Source organism: Hippocampus bargibanti, linkage group LG04 (genome assembly GCF_051943395.1).
Source record: "Hippocampus bargibanti isolate YZ-2025 linkage group LG04, ASM5194339v1, whole genome shotgun sequence".
Taxonomy (NCBI): Eukaryota; Metazoa; Chordata; class Actinopteri; order Syngnathiformes; family Syngnathidae; genus Hippocampus; species Hippocampus bargibanti.
Window position 1 is genome coordinate 1217501 of NC_142737.1, and position 17500 is coordinate 1235000.

Sequence of the window (17500 nt, forward strand, 5' to 3'; positions counted from 1 at the left end):
ATATATTTATTTGTTTATTCATCTAACATGCATCCATCCATTTATTTTTTATTTAAATAATTATTTATTTGTGTGTTTAGATACTTTTGATGTATTTATTTATGTAATTTACAATATTTATTTGTTTATTTATTGATTTATTCATTCATGTATTTATTAATCTATTCAAATATTTATTGAACATATTTATTAATTTGTTTTATTGATTTGTTCATTTTACATCCATCCATGTATTTATTCATTTATTGAAATATTTATTTGTGTTTTTGTACATTTTTTATGCATGTATGTATTTATTTATCGATTTATTCATCTTTTCATCCACCCATTCATTTATTTATTCATTTATTAAAATAATTATTTATTTGTGTGTTTATATATTTTATATACTTATTTATGTTTTCATTTGTTTGTTTATTGATTTATTCATCTAACTTTATTTATTCACTTATTAAAGCATTTATTTACTTGTGTGTTTATATATTTTTATGTATTTTTTATGTATTTATTCATGTATTTATTTATTCTAACAATCCACCCATTTATTAATTTAGTAAAATATTATTTTTTTGTGTGTTTATTTATTTTTATGTATTTATGTATGTATGTATGTATGTATGTATGTATTTATTTAATTTATTTATTTAATAATTGAATTATTCATCAAATGAAGATTCATCCATCCATGTATTAATTTATGTAAATATTTATTTATTTCTGTGTTTCCATATTTTTGATGTATTCCTGTGTTTTTGTATCCGCGTTGCAGGTGGTGGAGGAGCTGCTGTCCAAAAGCGGCGCCATCGGGCACCAGGCGGCCAAAACCATCGCCGACGCCGCCATGTTGGAGGTGGCAAGCACCAACGCGCCACACATGGTAAGCGCACGCGACCGAACAATTGGGACACGATCGGATTTGTCAACCTCGGCTTTGTTGCTCACTTTTCAGACGCCGGATGATTTCTACGAGGGGATTACCTTTGAACATTTTCAACAGGTTGGTCTTTGGGGTGTGAGTTATTGATCAGAATGTAATTTTTGGGGGGATTCCGATGTATCATTGCCATTATTTTGGTCTGGCAGATTCTCAAAGGTTTAGAGATGGAGTCTCGGATGCATATCCGATTTTTGGACGTGGACACTACTACGATGCACTGCGGAAAGGCCACCGCTTGACCACCTCGCTAACCGCTCGTCACGGAGCCCGAATATGGCAACATCTGTCGCGGACTCTTGATAGTTTAGCTCACAATTTCGGGATTTTGCTCCTAATTTTATAGTTTATTAGCATAATTGTTAATAAAAAACACGAAAAGATTAACTCATTCACTGCCATTCACGAATTTATTCGGGAATTGAAAATATGATGTCATGTTTGTGTGCTGATAAAGCACTGGTCAGACCTCTAGCAATATTTTTTTTTTCACTTTCACAAGGGGGCAGCATTTCCCTTTTGTCCATGTTAGCGCTCTCTTCCAGCTTCAGCTATTATTGTTAAAGCGCTATATAAAGCAATATGTATGTATTGCATTGTATTTTGGCCATCCGCCCTCATTTCAAGCTCATATAACTCCAGACCCATATTATTTAGGAATTAACTTTTTTTCTGATGAAAGAGGAGTGTCTACATTGAATGTTGATGTAGTCGTAAAACTCAATGTTCTGTGGGTCCTGGAATTCGAGTGACAGTGACAAAAACCCTGGCACTGGAGTAGACATATTTTTGCAAATATGGCAGTGACTGAGTTAAAAAAATGTGGGTGTATTTTCCTGCAATTGTGTGGGTTTACTTTTTATTGAAAAAAAAAAAAAAACAACAAAACAATTGTTTTCGTCGCTATGCTCTCTGTTTTCCTTCTTTTTTTAACATCAAAATTCTTCATTAAATTCTTAAAGAAAATGCAAACCAAACCAATGTTTTAAATCAATATTTGGGTGTCTAAGCTTTCAGTCGTACAGGAGTGGTCCATCGCTGAAAAGGTTTCTTCAACCGTCATCTGTAATTCTTTGAAGGTGTCGGACGTTTTGCTTCTTATCCAAGAGGCTTCGTCAGCTAACTAATTTTTTTTGCTGGTAGTTATGGCCCTATATATATCCCTGTGCCAGACTCTGCTATGATTGGTCCCTGCTCTCAGGATGGGGGGAGCAGAGGACTACTCCCTGCGGCTACACTGATTACTTCTATTGTCCTGCCCGAGTATGGGGTCTACGACTGGCCTGATTGCGCCATTTGCCCTTGTATCACCTCATCAGTATAACTAAGCCTATGTTGCCTAAGAAGTCGGTTCGAGGAAGGATTCAAATTGAACCTCACCCCACCATGGCGATTTATTGAAGGGTTTTACTGTTTTATGAAAATAGCTTCTTTTACTCCCCTTTCAAATATGGATATATATATGGCCAAAACTACCAGCAACAATTTTTAGTTAGCTGACGAAGCCTCTTGGATAAGAAGCGAAAGGTCCGACACCTTCAAAGAAGTACAGATGACGGCTGAAGAAACCTTCTCATCAATCATAAGTGATCTGTTTTTTGATGGACATTATTTTCATGTTGGGGTTAAAAATGGAAAATATACAACCAGGGCCTCCTTCCAAATGAATGTAGCACAAGTATTATTTTTTTTTGGGGGTGTGCTTTGCTAGGCTAATGGCCGCCAAGTGCGCATATGCCCAGGGAGAAGTTTCCAAGCTCACCTGAGGTGGTCGTAGGGCATGGCCAGAGTGATGTTGTAGTTGTAGCCGTGAGATTGGACGTAGTCGGACCTGCAGATGGGGAGGACGCCGCTTTCGTCAACGCCGCCGCCCAAAAAGTCGTAGTGGCAAATGGTTCCTCGATGCCTGGATGGGTGATAGAGAAGAGACAGAATAGAAGTTTTCATATTTAAAAGTTTCATGGTTAGTTGGCCGTCGAACACAAGGCCCACAATGGACTCGCAGAAAAATCTGAGGTCAATCTGAGGTGAACAGACACAGCCTGTTAAACTGTCATCTTCGTGTAGGAGATCTGACCTTGGACTCATTTACGACTTCACAGGAAGAGGTCATCAGCCAGGTTACAAATCTATTTATAATGTATTCGCGAATTAAAAATATGATGTGGAGCCCAATTCCCGCATTTGTTCGGGTTTTGTTTTTTTTCTTGCAGGGGGAAGGTGCCGATAAAGCGCTGGTCAGACCTCTGGCAATGTTTTTTCTTCCACGAGGGGGGCAGTATATACTGTATATGTATATAATACAGTACAGTTTATTTCTTTAATTACAATACCATAGCATATTTATTATACATAAAATAAGGTATATTGTGTGTAGTTTTAAGGCTTATTTAGTTGAAAATTATGTTTTATGAGGACCTGGGAACGGATTATTCTCATTTCAATGGTTTCCTATGGGAATTTAATGTTTGGAATACACACTTTTCGCCTGACACACACTTTCTGGGAACCAATTAAGTTTGTGAGCTGGCCTTCTATCTATTTGAGTTACTTCCGGGTTGAGTGAATGCTGGTGCGTGTGGCTGCCGCTGCTCACCTGCAGAAAAACGTATTCTGTGACTGTAAAGTGACCTTGAGAGTTTTGAAAGGCGCTTATAAATTAAATGGATTATTATTATTATACAGTACAGTTTATTTCTTTAATTAAAATACGATAGCATATTTATTATAGATAAAATAAGGTGTATTGTGTACCGTAGTTAAGGCTTATTCAGTTGAAAATTATTCTGTTATGGGGACCTGGGAACGGATTATTCTCATTTCAATGGTTTCCTATAGGAAATTATTTTTTGGGATACACACTTTTCGCCTTACACACACACTTTCTGGGAACCAATGAAGTTGGTAAGCCAAGGTATCACTGTAATTGCATTGTATTTTGGAGAGCTGCCCTCATTTCAAGTTCAAATAACTCCAGACCCATATAACTGAGGAATTTACTCTTTTTTTTCCTGATGAAAGAAGAGAGTGTAAGTTTTCTGACGCTGCATCGCCAGTACCTGCGGTGGGCCGTGAGGTCGTCATCGGTGATGCAGGCCCCCCTGGGCGTCTTGTCGTCGGGGACGTTGGCGGTCAGCAGCGTCCGTCTGTCCAGGCGCACGTGCCGGACGGGATGCCTGAAGGAATCTGGCTGAGTCCCGAGCGGGAAGGCGGCGGCGTCAAACGGGCGCTCTGACCTGTTGTGCATCTCCCACAGTTTGCTGGCCGTCCTCATCTCCCACACGCAGACGAGGCCTTCGCCGCCGCCGCTCACCACCTTCCAGTCGTCGGCGCGCACCGCCGTCACGCCCAAATGGTGCGCGTACAACGACGACACGCAGGAACCCGAGCGCAGGTCCAACACGCGCACCCTGACGGACAAACGTTGACAACCGGCAAATCTTCATGCCTAGCGAGTCACGGATTGATTGATGCATTTATGTATTTATTCATATATTTGTGTCATCACGTGTTTGTTTATATATTTACTTATTCATCTATTTGTTTATTTAGTCAACCATGATTTATTCATTCATTTGGTTATTTATTTATTTTCTATTTATGTATGTATTTATGTATGTATTCATGTATGCATTTATGTATGTATTTATGTATGTATTCATGTATTCATGTATGCATTAATGTATTTATTTATGTAGTTATGTATGTATTTATGTATTTATGTGATCATTTGGATATTGGATATTCGATTTGGATATTCCTTTATTAGTCTCACAGTGGAGAAATTTACATTTCACAGCAGCAAAGTGATGAAAGGAATCAAAGTAGAAAAACAAAATACATGAGCTGCTGGAAAGGCAGCCACTCTCGCGGCGCCGTCTTGAAGTCAAAAGAAAAAACTAAATAACAAATAATATGACAGCATAGAGACAATATGACAAAACAAAGACACAGAGAGACATTCATTCTTCAGGACTTGCTGTACCCTCTTTGTGATGACATGAAGCAGTTCTAGATGAAAGAGGAGAGGATCAAAGCGTCTTTCCACCAGTGGATCAGGGACATTATGGTGGAATGTGCACGTCGACTACAAGCTAAATGTTGAAAGCAAACACGCAGCTGTAGCATCCATTGAGGAAAAGAGATTGTCTCACATCTCCTGTTGCACATAAATCTGGTTCAATTCCAAGCCGCAACAGTTCCACATACGCATCGGCGCTCTGCGCTGACGCTCCTTTCTTCTTATCGCGGGTTCCTCAAGCCATGCATCCATCCAGCCGCAGACTGTCCAACAGCACTGACCTTTCCGCTAAACAAAGCGGGGCTGTGAAGATGCTGCCCATTAGAGGCGCAAAAAAGCACAATGGCCCCTTTGGTGTCCAGCGATGGCAGTCGAATGGCTCCGACATTCCTCCCATTCAAAAACAGTATGGGCATATTCATGTTGCCGAAAAGGGGCAACCGCTCAGCACAGTCTCCTCCTTGATGAATGTCGTGGTCAAAAATGCTGAAAAACAATCTGTATCCGTTCCAAACGATGCACAACAACACAAAGTGACAAATGAAAACACAAAACAAGACAAAAACGACCAAAAAAAGCAAGGCTCATGAGAGCACTTGCTGAGGCTGCCTACTCGGGCGCCATCTTGGACTTCTAGTCTTCATGTCTTTGTTTATATATTTACTTATTCATCTATTTGTTTATTTAATCAACCATTATTTATTCATTCATGTATTCATTTGGTTATGTATTTATTTATTTTTGCATATATTTATGTATTTATGTATATACAGTGAGACCACAACTTACAAACTTTTCGTCTTACAAACTTCAAATTTCTGAAAATTAAACCTTATAATAAGCACTATTTTCATAATACACACCCACCACGGCTGGCGGAGTGATCTTCGGCGGAAGCACACGACCGAACAGCACCAGAGGTTAAGTTAGCAACAGTCCTTATGGAAGGTGACTCTCCTTCCATAAGCCATCAACGACCATCAAAAAGGTCAATAAAACTTTATTTTACAGCACAGTTTATTTCTTTAATTACAGTCTTCATGTAATGCGCCTCTCTTTCCAAACAGCAATTCCCTTTGACCTCCAACCCCAAGTGACTTTATGATACAATGCAGTGTATTTCTTTCATTACAATACAATAGCACATTTATTATACATAGAATAAGGTATGTTGTGTGTAGTTTTAAGGCTTATTTAGTTGAAAAGTATATTTTATGGAAACCCGGGAACGGATTATTCCCATTTTAATGGTTTCATATGGGAATTATTTTTTTGAGATACACACTTTTCGCCTTACACACTCTGTCTGGGAACCAATTAAGTTCGTAAGTTGAGGTCTCACTGTATTTATGTATGTATTTATTTATGTATTTATACATAAATAAACATATGTGTGATCATGTGTTTGTTTATATATTTACTTATTCATCTATTTGTTTATTTAGTCAACCATTATTTATTCATTCATCTATTCGTTTGGTCATGTATTTATTTATTTGTTTGTTTGTTTGTTTATGTATGTGTGCATGCCATTTTTCTTGACCGCTCTGCCTCTGCGGTGGTCCGCCATTCAAGCCCAAAGTGGGAGGCGACGGAATGCGGCCGCGGGTGGCGTTGGCGTCACGTTCCGACGGCGTTGAATGGCCGACAATGTCCGCCGTTGTTCCGCGGGTGACCAAAACAACGCTTTCTTTGTCACGCCGCTTGTCAAAAAGGAGGACGACGACAAACTCGCAAAGCGGCGCATTCGTCGCCAAGCCAAACACCAAAATCCACGACTTCATTTTGCCGTGAGAGTTGCGGGCAAAAAAAAAATGTGGCTAAAAATGTTGGCTGAACCCACGTATGACCCACGTATGACCCACCTTCTGTCTTTGTTCCCGCACACCAACACGTTGGTCTCGTCCAGGTGAATGCAGGTGAAGTCGCCCGGCGAGTCGCCGAGGCACGCCACCGCTTTGCCGCTTTCCAAACTGTACACGTGAATCTGCGGCGGGAAGAAAGCACGCAATCGGTATATGACGCAAACACGTTGGGGATTTCAAACATATGCGGCTCCCTTGGCGCCCATCAATCAAAACCGAGGCGCACACACACACATTCACAAATATACAAACACACGCACACACGCAAACATACACACATTCACAAACACACAGCCATTCATTGACATTCACACAAACACACTCACATTCACACACAAATACACACACACACACACACACACACACACACACACACACACACAGATGCCAAACACACACATATAGACACACACTTTAATTCAAGTAGACTCAAACACACACATTAATTTACACACAGAGACACAAACATACACATTTTTTCACATATACACAAACAGAAACACACATAAACATGCAAACACACACACTCAAATACATACATACAGATACACACGCAGACAAAAACACACATATTTTTTCATATACACCAACAAACACACAACACATTAATTCAAATATACACAAACAGACACACACATAAAACATGCACACACACTCAAATACATACATACAGATACACACACAGACAAAAACACATATTTTTTCATATACACCAACAAACACACACAAACACACAACACATTAATTCACACACACAGACACACACAAGACATGTACACACACACACACACACACACACACACACTCAAATACACACATACAGATACACACACAGACAAAATCACACATGTTTTCATATACACCAACAGACACACACAGACAACACACAAACTCACATTCACGGAAACACACACATTAAGATTTGTATATAACCATAGATACACGCACACACACATGCAAACACACTCAAATACACACATACATACAGATACACACACAGACAAAAACACACAATTTTTTTAATATACATCAACAGACACACAAACACACACATTAAGATTCATACATAAACATACATACACGCACACACACTCAAATACATACATACAGATACACACACAGACAAAAACACATTTTTTCATATACACCAACAGACACATGCACACAGACACACCCACATTTCATCACATACACACACAAACACACACACACACACGTATTCACCCATTTGCCGCCATCCGCCTCCATTTGCAAAGCCCGCCCCCTTTGTTGCCCACCTTGTTGCCTGCGTCGTGCATGGCCCAACCTCCGCGCTTGACGCCGAAGGCGACGAGGCGCTCGGAAGCTTCCAGGCAGGTGACCGGGTGACCGTACACCGAGTGCATCGTCCTGGGCTCCTCCTCTTCTTCGTCCAGCAGGTAGACCGACTCCCCGGCCGCCACCGCCGTCAGCGCCCGCCGGCGCCCCCTGCTGCCGGGAGCCAACACCAAATTATGAACCTGTAAGACAAAAAAGTGGGACATAAAAATGGATCTTTTTTTTGTGTGATTAAACGAGAATTAGTTTGAAATGACAAACGGGTTTGGGGAGGCGGGTGAGGGTCAGCATCCTCCACGCCCCGCGATGGTCGGCGGCGTCCAGTCGGACGTCCGAGTCGACGGCGGAAGCCAGGACGGAGCCATCGGAGCCGAGGGCCAAAGCGCGGTGCATGCCCGCCATCTGGTGGTGGTAAATGGGATCGCCGCCCGTCGCCGTGCTCCAAACGTCCACGCAACCTGGATGGAGTGTGAAGGAGAACCAAAACCAACTTGTGGTCAACAAGCAAGAAAAAGTCTTCCATTAAAAAAAAAAAAAATCATCATTTTTTTTAAAACGTTTTCATGATTTTATTTTGAAAGGACAACCGACATCACTTTTTTGTTTTTAACTGACATCAGAAAAACGTTTTATAGCATATAAAATACCCACAACACGCAGTATGATATTTTTAGTCAAATGCAAAACATTAATAAAATGACTTAAAGTGTCCAAAATCTGCAAAAAATTGAGCTGCGAATTGGGCATTTTTAGAAAGTCCCGCCCCCAGTTCGTGACGTCACGCCAAGACGTCTTGCATTGCTTGAGAATCAAAACAATGGCTTCAGATTCGGAGAATATGCTTTCTTGTTACACATCCACTTATGAATATGTTTCAAATAGTTCTGAAGAGGAAAGCATATGTGATTAATTAAAGATTAAAGAATTCATATGTGCCATTTTGAGGCAACATTGGGGTGGAAATCTCTCACCCAAAAAAAGAGGCACAATATGGCGACCTCCTGTGGCTACCTCTGTTTCCACAGGCTGATAAATTCCTTATATGGCGCTTGAACGCCCCCTTCTGGCGGCTTTTGGGTGCAACACGAGGTTTTCAGAGCAAACAAGTACAGCAAAATACATTGACGTGATGGAAGGACTTCTACAATGCGTCTTTTTTACGGTCAGGGGCGGTCCTTTAGTGAATTCACGTACGGACTCGTCACCAACTCAAAAACAAGACTTCCTGAATGTTCAGCGCGAGTCTTAAAAGGTAAAATCTAGCTATATGCGCTGGAATCTTTGTAAAATACGCTCAGTAGAAGTCATTTGAAGCCATTTTACAAATTATGGACACAACTTGTCCGGAGATGTCGGTTGTCAGTTTAATAAAATCAATAATAATGAATCCTAACAATAATAATACGTATTGTCATCGTATGAACAACATCATCACAGCAATTAGAATTACAAACAGAAAATGCTTCAAAATGGCCCATTTTAAAATGTTGGTCACTTATATTTATTTGTTTATTTCTGTATTTATTTAAATATTTTTTTTTCAAGAAGAGCTAAATGCACGGAATCATCTTTTTTTGTGCCCTTTATGGTTTTTTGGTGGATTTTTCTTGCCCTATTGGGGAGGAGTAATAAATGAAAATTGACTTAGAAAAAAACTCTTTAATTCGTATATAACTTTTAATTTTAAAATTATGTACATGATTGTATTTATTTTTGGTTCAAATTATTAAAAAATACAAATTAATTACCTAACTAATCAATCAAATTATTTCATTATTTCAGTAACTAATCATTTTAATTAATCACTTCGTTAATTAACTAATTCATTACATGTAAAATTTGTCAACTAAATATATATATATATATATATATATATATATATATATATATATATATATATATATATATATATATGTGTGTGTGTGTAAAATTTGAAATGAAATGGTATCGTCATGTATTGATTGTTAATACCGTCGTGGTATGCAGCCGCCGCCACGCTGCCGGCGACCCGCACCAGAGCGACGGGCGGCCTTGGCTCGGAGAGAGCCGACAGCCGGTTGGACTTGAGGTGGAACGACGGCAGGTCCCAGTGCAACGTGTCCCACAGACGGACGTCCCCCGACGAGTACCTGATGGACACGGTTGTGTTAGCAACACTTCACCTGTCAATTCAATACCGAATACAGTGATACCTCAACTTACCAACTTAATTGGTTCCCAGACAAGAGTGTGTAAAGCGAAAAGTGTGTATCCCCAAAATTAATTTCCCATAGGAAACCATTAAAATGAGAATAATCCGTTCCCAGGTCCCCATAAAACATCATTTTCTACTTTCTAAGCCTTAAAACTACAAAAAAATCTACTTTATTTTATGCATAATAAATGTGCTACGGTATAATTAACGTAAGGGACAGTTAGGACGGTGGAAAAAAAATCATTGGCACCACCCTACCCACTCTCGAGGACTTGCACACTTGCAAGATTCCAAACTAGGGTGCGGAAAATCCTACTGGACCCTCCGCACCCTGCCCACCACCTTTTCCAGCTACTCCCCTCAGGCAGGCACTACCGATCCATGCGCACCAAATCCAGCAGACATTTAAACAGCTTCTTCCCCCAAACCATTAACTCTTTAAACAGGAACCCAAATAGAACTGTATAGTGCCTCTTTGCCATTTTTTTGATGATGATACTAGTGCAGCGTGTTCGACCGGAAACAAATTTGTTGTGTGCTCTACATACTTGGCAATAAAGATGATTCTGATTCTGAAATAAACTGTACTGTATATTAAAGTGGTTTAATTGACCTTTGTGAGGGTCGTTGATGGCTTGATGGAATGGATTAAACACTTGATGAGGAACGTAGAACTTCTTCTTTCACCATCTTGAGGAACGATACCTTGTAGGGGCTTTCTCTGCCATCATTTTACCTTGTTCATCATCAATTGTGTTCTGTTTAGCTGGCCTGATAGCTTTTTGCATCAAGTGTTCAGATGGCTTGTGCGGGTTATTAGTGGAGCCTGATTGATGGGATATTTTAACCTTGCAGTCTACACTCTGCTTTTGAACTATCAAAGTTGATGCGAGTCTAAATTTCACTGTTTTCTATCCACTCTCACTCTGTCGTCTGCCTGTCTCTTTAATGTTTAATTTTCAAATAAGTTCGGGAATGGTAGTGAATGAGTTAAAAATGCTTTTTTTTAAAGTCCTTATCAAGGAAGTGCTCCGAACAATTTTTTTTTAGGATCTCATGGGCTCCTTTTTTGACTGATTATGATACTTATCTGATTTTTATTTTTTTTTATCCTCACCCCGCCAGGACGTAGTTGTCATTGGAGCTCACGTCGCAAAGCACCTTTCCCAGTTCAAACTGCAGCTGGCTGATGCAGCCAACACGATTCTGCAGCAAAGGAGGGAGTGAGTGAGTGAGTGAGTGAGTGAGTGAGTGAGTGAGTGAGTGAGTGAGTGAGTGAGTGAGTGAGTGAGTGAGTGAAAGAATGAATAAATAAACAAATGAATACATGAATACATAAGTAAATACGTAAACAAACAAACACATTAATAAATAAATAAATTACGAGCCAAGGAAAAATAAATAAATAACAAAAAAAATCAATAAATAAATAATACAAATTAAGAACTGCGGAAAAATAAATCAATAAAAATAAAAACATTTTAATTCAAATCTTCACACCATCAAACTAGTAAGGTTTTCTCAAACAACACAAAAGGTGTTATTAATTACATGTAAAATGTGTCGATGAATTGGTTACTTCATCTGTTCATTAATTATGTGTATTGATTGAAAAATTATTTTTTGGGTTGGTTTAAAAAAAAAAAAAATCAACAAATGAATTAAGTTGAATTATTAATCTAATTAATTAAGTAACTAATCATGTTGATTAATTATACAATTAATTACATGTAAAATGTGTCGATGAATTGGTTACTTGATTTGTTTATTAATTATGTGAATGATTGAGAAATTATTTTTTGGGTTGATTAAAAAAATAACTAATTAATCAACAAATTAATTAACAGTGTAATTATCAATGTAAATAAGTAATTAATCATGTTGATTAATTTCACAATTTGTCAATGAATTGGTTACATGATTTGTTAATTATGTGGTTGATTGAGAAATTATTTTTTGGGTTGATGTAAAAAAAAAAACAATTAATCAACAGTTTAATTATCAATGTAATTAAGTAACTAATCATGTTGATTAATTACACAATTAATTGGTTACTTGATGTGTAAATTAATTATGTGATTGATTGAGAAATTATTTTTTGGGTTGATTTAAAAAAAATAATTAACTAATTAATCAACAAAATAATTACCATTTTAATTAGCAATTTAATTAAGTAACTAATTATGTTGGTTAACTACACAATTAATTACATTTAAAATTTGTCAATGAATTGGTTACTCGATGTGTTAATTATGTGATTGATTGAGAAATTATTGATTTAATTTAGTTGATTTAAAAAGAACTAATTAATGAACAAATTAATTAACAGTTTTTCATTAATTAATTGATTTTAAAAAATTAATTTAAATAATTTAAATATTTTTTCTGTTAATTTAATTAACAGAAATTATTGTTTGGGTTGATTTAAAAAAATAACTAATACATCAACAAATTATTTAACAGTTTAATTATCAATGTAATTAAGTAATTAATCATGTTGATTAATTACACAATTAATTACATGTAAAATGTGTCGATGAATTGGTGACTCGATTTGTTAATTAATTATGTGGTTGATTGAGAAATTATTTTTGGGTTGATTTAAAAAAATAATTAATCGATTAATCAACAAATTAATTAACAGTTTAATTATCAATTTCGCCCATTATAAAAAAAATATATATATATGAAATTGTATTGCAATGTATTCATTGTTTAACACGGTCGCTTACCACGACGGTATAAACACCCTTTGATCATTCTTTAATTCGTATGAAACTTTTTAATTTTGAAATGATATAAATGTGCACAAAAAACACAAAAGGCGTTATTAGCTACATGTGAGATTATGCCGGCGCTCACCTTCCAGTTAGCGCGCACGTTAGCCGCCGCGACGCGACGGTCTCGCAGCGCCGCCTTCCAGCAAGGCGAGTCGGAGACGGCGGCGCCGCGCCCGTGACCTTCCGCCGCGCACAGCTTGAACCACAGCATCCCGTCTTCAGCCAGCACTCGCCACGCTTTGCTCACCTGACGCCAAATGAATTTTCATTTCAATGACTTTTGCTGATGTAATAATAACAACAACAACAACAACAACAACAACAACAACAACAACAACAACAACAACAATAATAATAATAATAATAATACATTTAATTTATAAGCACCTTTCAAAACTCTCAAGGTCACTTTACAGTCACAGGATACGTTTTTTTTCTGTGGGTGAGCAGCGGCGGCCACACGCGCCAGCGTTCACTCAACCCAGAATAACTCAAATAGATAAGAATCTAGCTGGCTTGCTAATAGCTAGTTAACAGATAGTCAGCTAGATAGCTAGCTAGCTATTTAATAGCTAGCTAGCTAGGTAGCCAGCCAGGTATCTAATAGACAGCAAATAGATAGCTAGCTAGCTAGCTAGGTAGCAAGCTAGGTAGCCAGCCAGGTCCCCACCTAGATAGCAAGATAGCTAATAGACAGCAAATAGACAGCAAATAGATGGCTAGCCAGGTAGCCAGCTAGATGTGTCTTCTTTTCCGGTCAGGGGCGTTCCTTTAGTGACGTCACGTACGGACTCGTCACCAACACGAAAACAAGACTTCCTGAATATTCAGCGCGAGTCTTAAAATGTGAAATATAGCTATATGCAGTGAAATCTTATTAAAATACGCTCAGTAGAAGTCATTTGAAGCCATTTTACAAATTATGGACACAACTTTTCCGTAGACGTCGGTTGTCCTTTAACAACAGTTGAATGGTGCATTCCAACGTACTATATGGATGAGAAGAAAAATGGGCAGTTGTTTACTTGCAATCACTCACCTGTGCACATCTTCCGAGCTCGGCGCGGTTGAGATATTGGAATATCTTCAAGGCTAACTCATAGGGCAAGTCAATGTCAAAGAAGGGGATGTCGTTGGCCTCGTTCTGCATTGAAAAGTAAAAAAACAAAATTAACGGGGTAGGAAGCACGGCGTAGATACCCCGGCTATCTATTTGCTATACATTTGCTATGTAGCTAGCTGGCTATCTATTTGCTATCTACTGTATTTACTATCTATTAGTTATCCGTCTAGCTACCTAGCTAGCTATCTATTTGCTATCCATTTTCTATCTATTAGCTAGCTACATAGCTGGTAATATATTTGCTATCTATTTGCAAGCTGCCTAGCTGGCTATCCATTTGCTATCTTGAGAGTTTTGAAACGCGCTTAGAAATGAAATGTATTATTACTATTAGCTATCTGGCTAGCTAGCAAGCTATGTGGCTAGCTATTTATTAGCTATATGGCTATCTAGCTAGTTAGCTAACTGTCTAGCTGGCTATCTGTTAGCTAGCTGGCTAGCTTTCTATCTACTTGAGTGATTTCCGGGTTGAGTGAACGCAGGCGCATGTGGCTGCCGCATCGCAAACGCAGAAAAAACGATCCTGTGACTGTAATGTGACCTTGAGAGTTTTAAAAGGCGCTTAGAAATGAAATGGATTATTATGATTATTATTATAGATAGCTCGTGTCTATATCGAGATGGTTTTTGCGTGACTCCGTACCAGGTCCAGAATGAGCTGGTCCACGAGTTGCTCATCTTTCTGGACTTTTTTCCGAGGATGTTTCAGGGTCTCCCTGCAGGTGGCGGTCTCCTCCTGGTATTTCTTCTTCCTCTTGGTCCTCTCCTCCGCGAGTCTGCCCAGAAGCGGGCTCGTCCTGCCGCCCAGCAAACCCCTGGCGATGGACACGTAGCTGGGCTCCTCAAATCCACCGCTCCTTCCGGGTTCGGGCTCCTTCTGAGCACGACTCGCGTCTTCGTTTTCGTGACTGCAACCGGGGGACGCGGCGGTTATGAGCCGCCGTTCCTCCTTTGGTCGCCAAAGCTCACGTTTCCAACGTTCCCTGAATGCATCGAGTTCGTCCTCGGCCATTGTGTGCAAATAAGGTCAGGAATATAAAAGAAACATTTTGTGTTATCGCGTCAAAAACGATAACGACGACTACGGTACAAAAGTGGTCGGACCAAAACAAATAAAACGCGTCCTTCATTATAAAGAGTCCGACGAGGGACGTAAGTCGGATAAGAGTTCCACGTTTGCAAATATCGCGAATAAAAATTTCAGAATTTGTAATAGAAAAGTCATGTTAAATGTCAATTTAATCGTATTATCAAAATGAAAAAAGGGTAAAGTGCGGAGTGCAACAACGACCTAAGTTAAAAGCGCGTAGTATACATTTCGAAGCAATTCGGACAAAAACAGAACAAAACATTTTCTCGTGTCCTTCACTATAAAGAGTCCGATGAGGGACATGGCTCGGATATAAGTTCCACGTCTGTCATATCGTCTACAAATGTCACGAATAAAAACTTCAGGATTTGTAATTATAGAAAATGGTAATGTTAAAAATACAATTTTAATCGTATTATCAAAACGGAAAAAAAGAGTACAGTAAGGAGTCCAACAACGACCCAAGTTAAAAGCGCGTACATTTCGAATAAGAGAAAACCGGAAACACGTTCTCCACGATAAATAGTCCGATGAGGGACATCGCTAGGGGATGAGTTCCACGTTTATCGTGGTCTACAAATATCGCAAATACAAACTTCAGGATTTGTGATAAGAGAAAACAGTCATGTTAAAAATGCTCATTTAATTGTATTATGAAAACAGAAAAAAAGGAGTAATGGAGTCCAACAACGATCTGTGTGAAAAGCGCGTACATTTCAAAGCAAACAGGACAAAACCGAAACATTTTCTCGTCTTAACCTCTTTCGCGTTGGCTCGTGGACACTTTTTTCTCACAACATAGCAACATTTTCACAAAGCTTGTTTATTAGAATGTACGTAAAAACTCACAAATGTAATATTTACCCAGAAATAATGTGGTCAAATAAGAAAATAAAAAATAGAGAAACAAACGTCAGGTGCATAAAACAATCACATTCCCTTTTGGATGAATTGTGTCTTTGTAAGATTTTACTATTGTAACTATATTGTGTCTTAAAGGACAGCTGACGCCTCCGGACAAGTTCCGTCCATAATTTGTAAAATGACTTCAAATGACTTCTACTGAGCGTATTTTACAAAGACTCCACCGTATATAGCTATATTTTACATTTTAAGACTCGCGCTGAATATTCAGGAAGTCTTGTTTTTGAGTTGGTGACAAGTCCTCACGTAACGTCACTGAAGGAACGCCCCTGACCGAAAAAAGGACACACAATGCATTTTGGGTACTTTGTTTTGTCTGAAAACCGTGTTGATGGTGAAATTAGAAGGAAAACACATACATAACGCAATGGTAAATCATTGTGTGTTGCACCATGACTACTATTTGATACTCGTTGACACAAATTCCTGGCAGACAAATCAACCCATTTCCAACGGAGCTTGTGCGCCATCTTGTGCATTTTCTGGGCATTACATTGGAGTCCAGACAGCTCGAATTAATACGGAAGGACTTCTTTAATCAATTGCAAACATTTATGCTTTCCTCTTCAGAACTATTTGAATCATATTCATAACTGGATGAGTAACAAGAAAGCATCTCCCAATCTGAACTCTCTGAAGCCATTGTTTGGATTCTGGAGCAAGGCAGTGTGTGACCAATAGTGATGTCATCAACAAGGGGGCGGGACTTTCTGAATCTGCCTAGTTCCGAGCTCATCTTGTGGCAGTTTTGGGACACTTTAACTCATTTTTATTGGTGCTTTGCATTTGACGAAAAATATCAGCCTGGATGTTTTGGCTAATTATATGCTATAAAACGTTTTTCTGGTGTCAGTTAGGAAACAAAAAAAATAGTGTCGGTGTCCTTTAAGCTTTAGTAGATTTGGAAATGAGCGGAGGTGGCCCCATCCTTCCAGCATCGGACTGTCTCCACGACGGTGGCGCGACACAGAGGACACGCCCTCTCACGGTCCAACCAGGAAGTGAGACACCCCTCGCAGAAAACATGCTAGCGCCGAACAAAAGTGAGCCGTTAACGATTTCGTGATTTAAGCAGACTCGAGCGTCTTACCGTACCTGACAATGGATGGCAACGGGATCGCGAAAATCCGCCTGGCAAATGGCGCAGACGTCGCCGGCCTCACCGCACTGCTGGCCGCTGGCACGCACGCCGTAACTCTGCATGCAAAGACGGATTTTGCTCTTCACAAAATGCTCAATTTGCTTTCGTGCA

General features: G+C 39.0%; 3 protein-coding genes across 8 annotated transcripts in view; 1 reads left to right on the forward strand and 2 right to left on the reverse strand.

The window, feature by feature from the left end:
• Positions 1-1742, forward strand: part of tesca (tescalcin a) — a 15651-nt gene extending 13909 nt beyond the window's left edge. For all 3 annotated transcript variants that reach the window (XM_088993448.1, XM_088993449.1, XM_088993450.1), the window contains 3 exons: positions 770-877; positions 950-997; positions 1084-1742. In XM_088993448.1, the coding sequence (XP_088849574.1) occupies positions 770-877; positions 950-997; positions 1084-1176 (249 nt within the window). In that variant the 3' untranslated portion in view covers positions 1177-1742. The remainder of the gene's footprint in view (positions 1-769; positions 878-949; positions 998-1083) is intronic.
• fbxw8 (F-box and WD repeat domain containing 8) overlaps positions 1-15350 on the reverse strand; it is a 32024-nt gene extending 16674 nt beyond the window's left edge. For 2 of the 3 annotated variants that reach the window (XR_016114616.1, XM_088993443.1), the window contains exons 1-11: positions 14878-15350; positions 14151-14255; positions 13194-13358; positions 11449-11537; positions 10109-10266; positions 8399-8595; positions 8098-8319; positions 6821-6942; positions 4171-4344; positions 3994-4110; positions 2697-2840 (exon numbers count right to left, since the gene is read on the reverse strand). Coding sequence is in view for 2 of the 3 variants with exons in the window: in XM_088993443.1 (XP_088849569.1) it covers positions 2697-2840; positions 3994-4110; positions 4171-4344; positions 6821-6942; positions 8098-8319; positions 8399-8595; positions 10109-10266; positions 11449-11537; positions 13194-13358; positions 14151-14255; positions 14878-15246 (1862 nt within the window). In the remaining variant the exon portion in view is untranslated. Of the gene's footprint in view, positions 1-2692; positions 2841-3993; positions 4111-4170; positions 4345-6820; positions 6943-8097; positions 8320-8398; positions 8596-10108; positions 10267-11448; positions 11538-13193; positions 13359-14150; positions 14256-14877 lie in introns of those variants that run through there. The other variant, XM_088993445.1, reaches the window with a different exon arrangement.
• A 597-nt stretch (positions 15351-15947) lies between these two features.
• Positions 15948-17500, reverse strand: part of rnft2 (ring finger protein, transmembrane 2) — an 18503-nt gene continuing 16950 nt past the window's right edge. For both annotated transcript variants that reach the window (XM_088993454.1, XM_088993452.1), the window contains exons 9-10: positions 17344-17445; positions 15948-17275 (exon numbers count right to left, since the gene is read on the reverse strand). In XM_088993454.1, the coding sequence (XP_088849580.1) occupies positions 17141-17275; positions 17344-17445 (237 nt within the window). In that variant the 3' untranslated portion in view covers positions 15948-17140. The remainder of the gene's footprint in view (positions 17276-17343; positions 17446-17500) is intronic.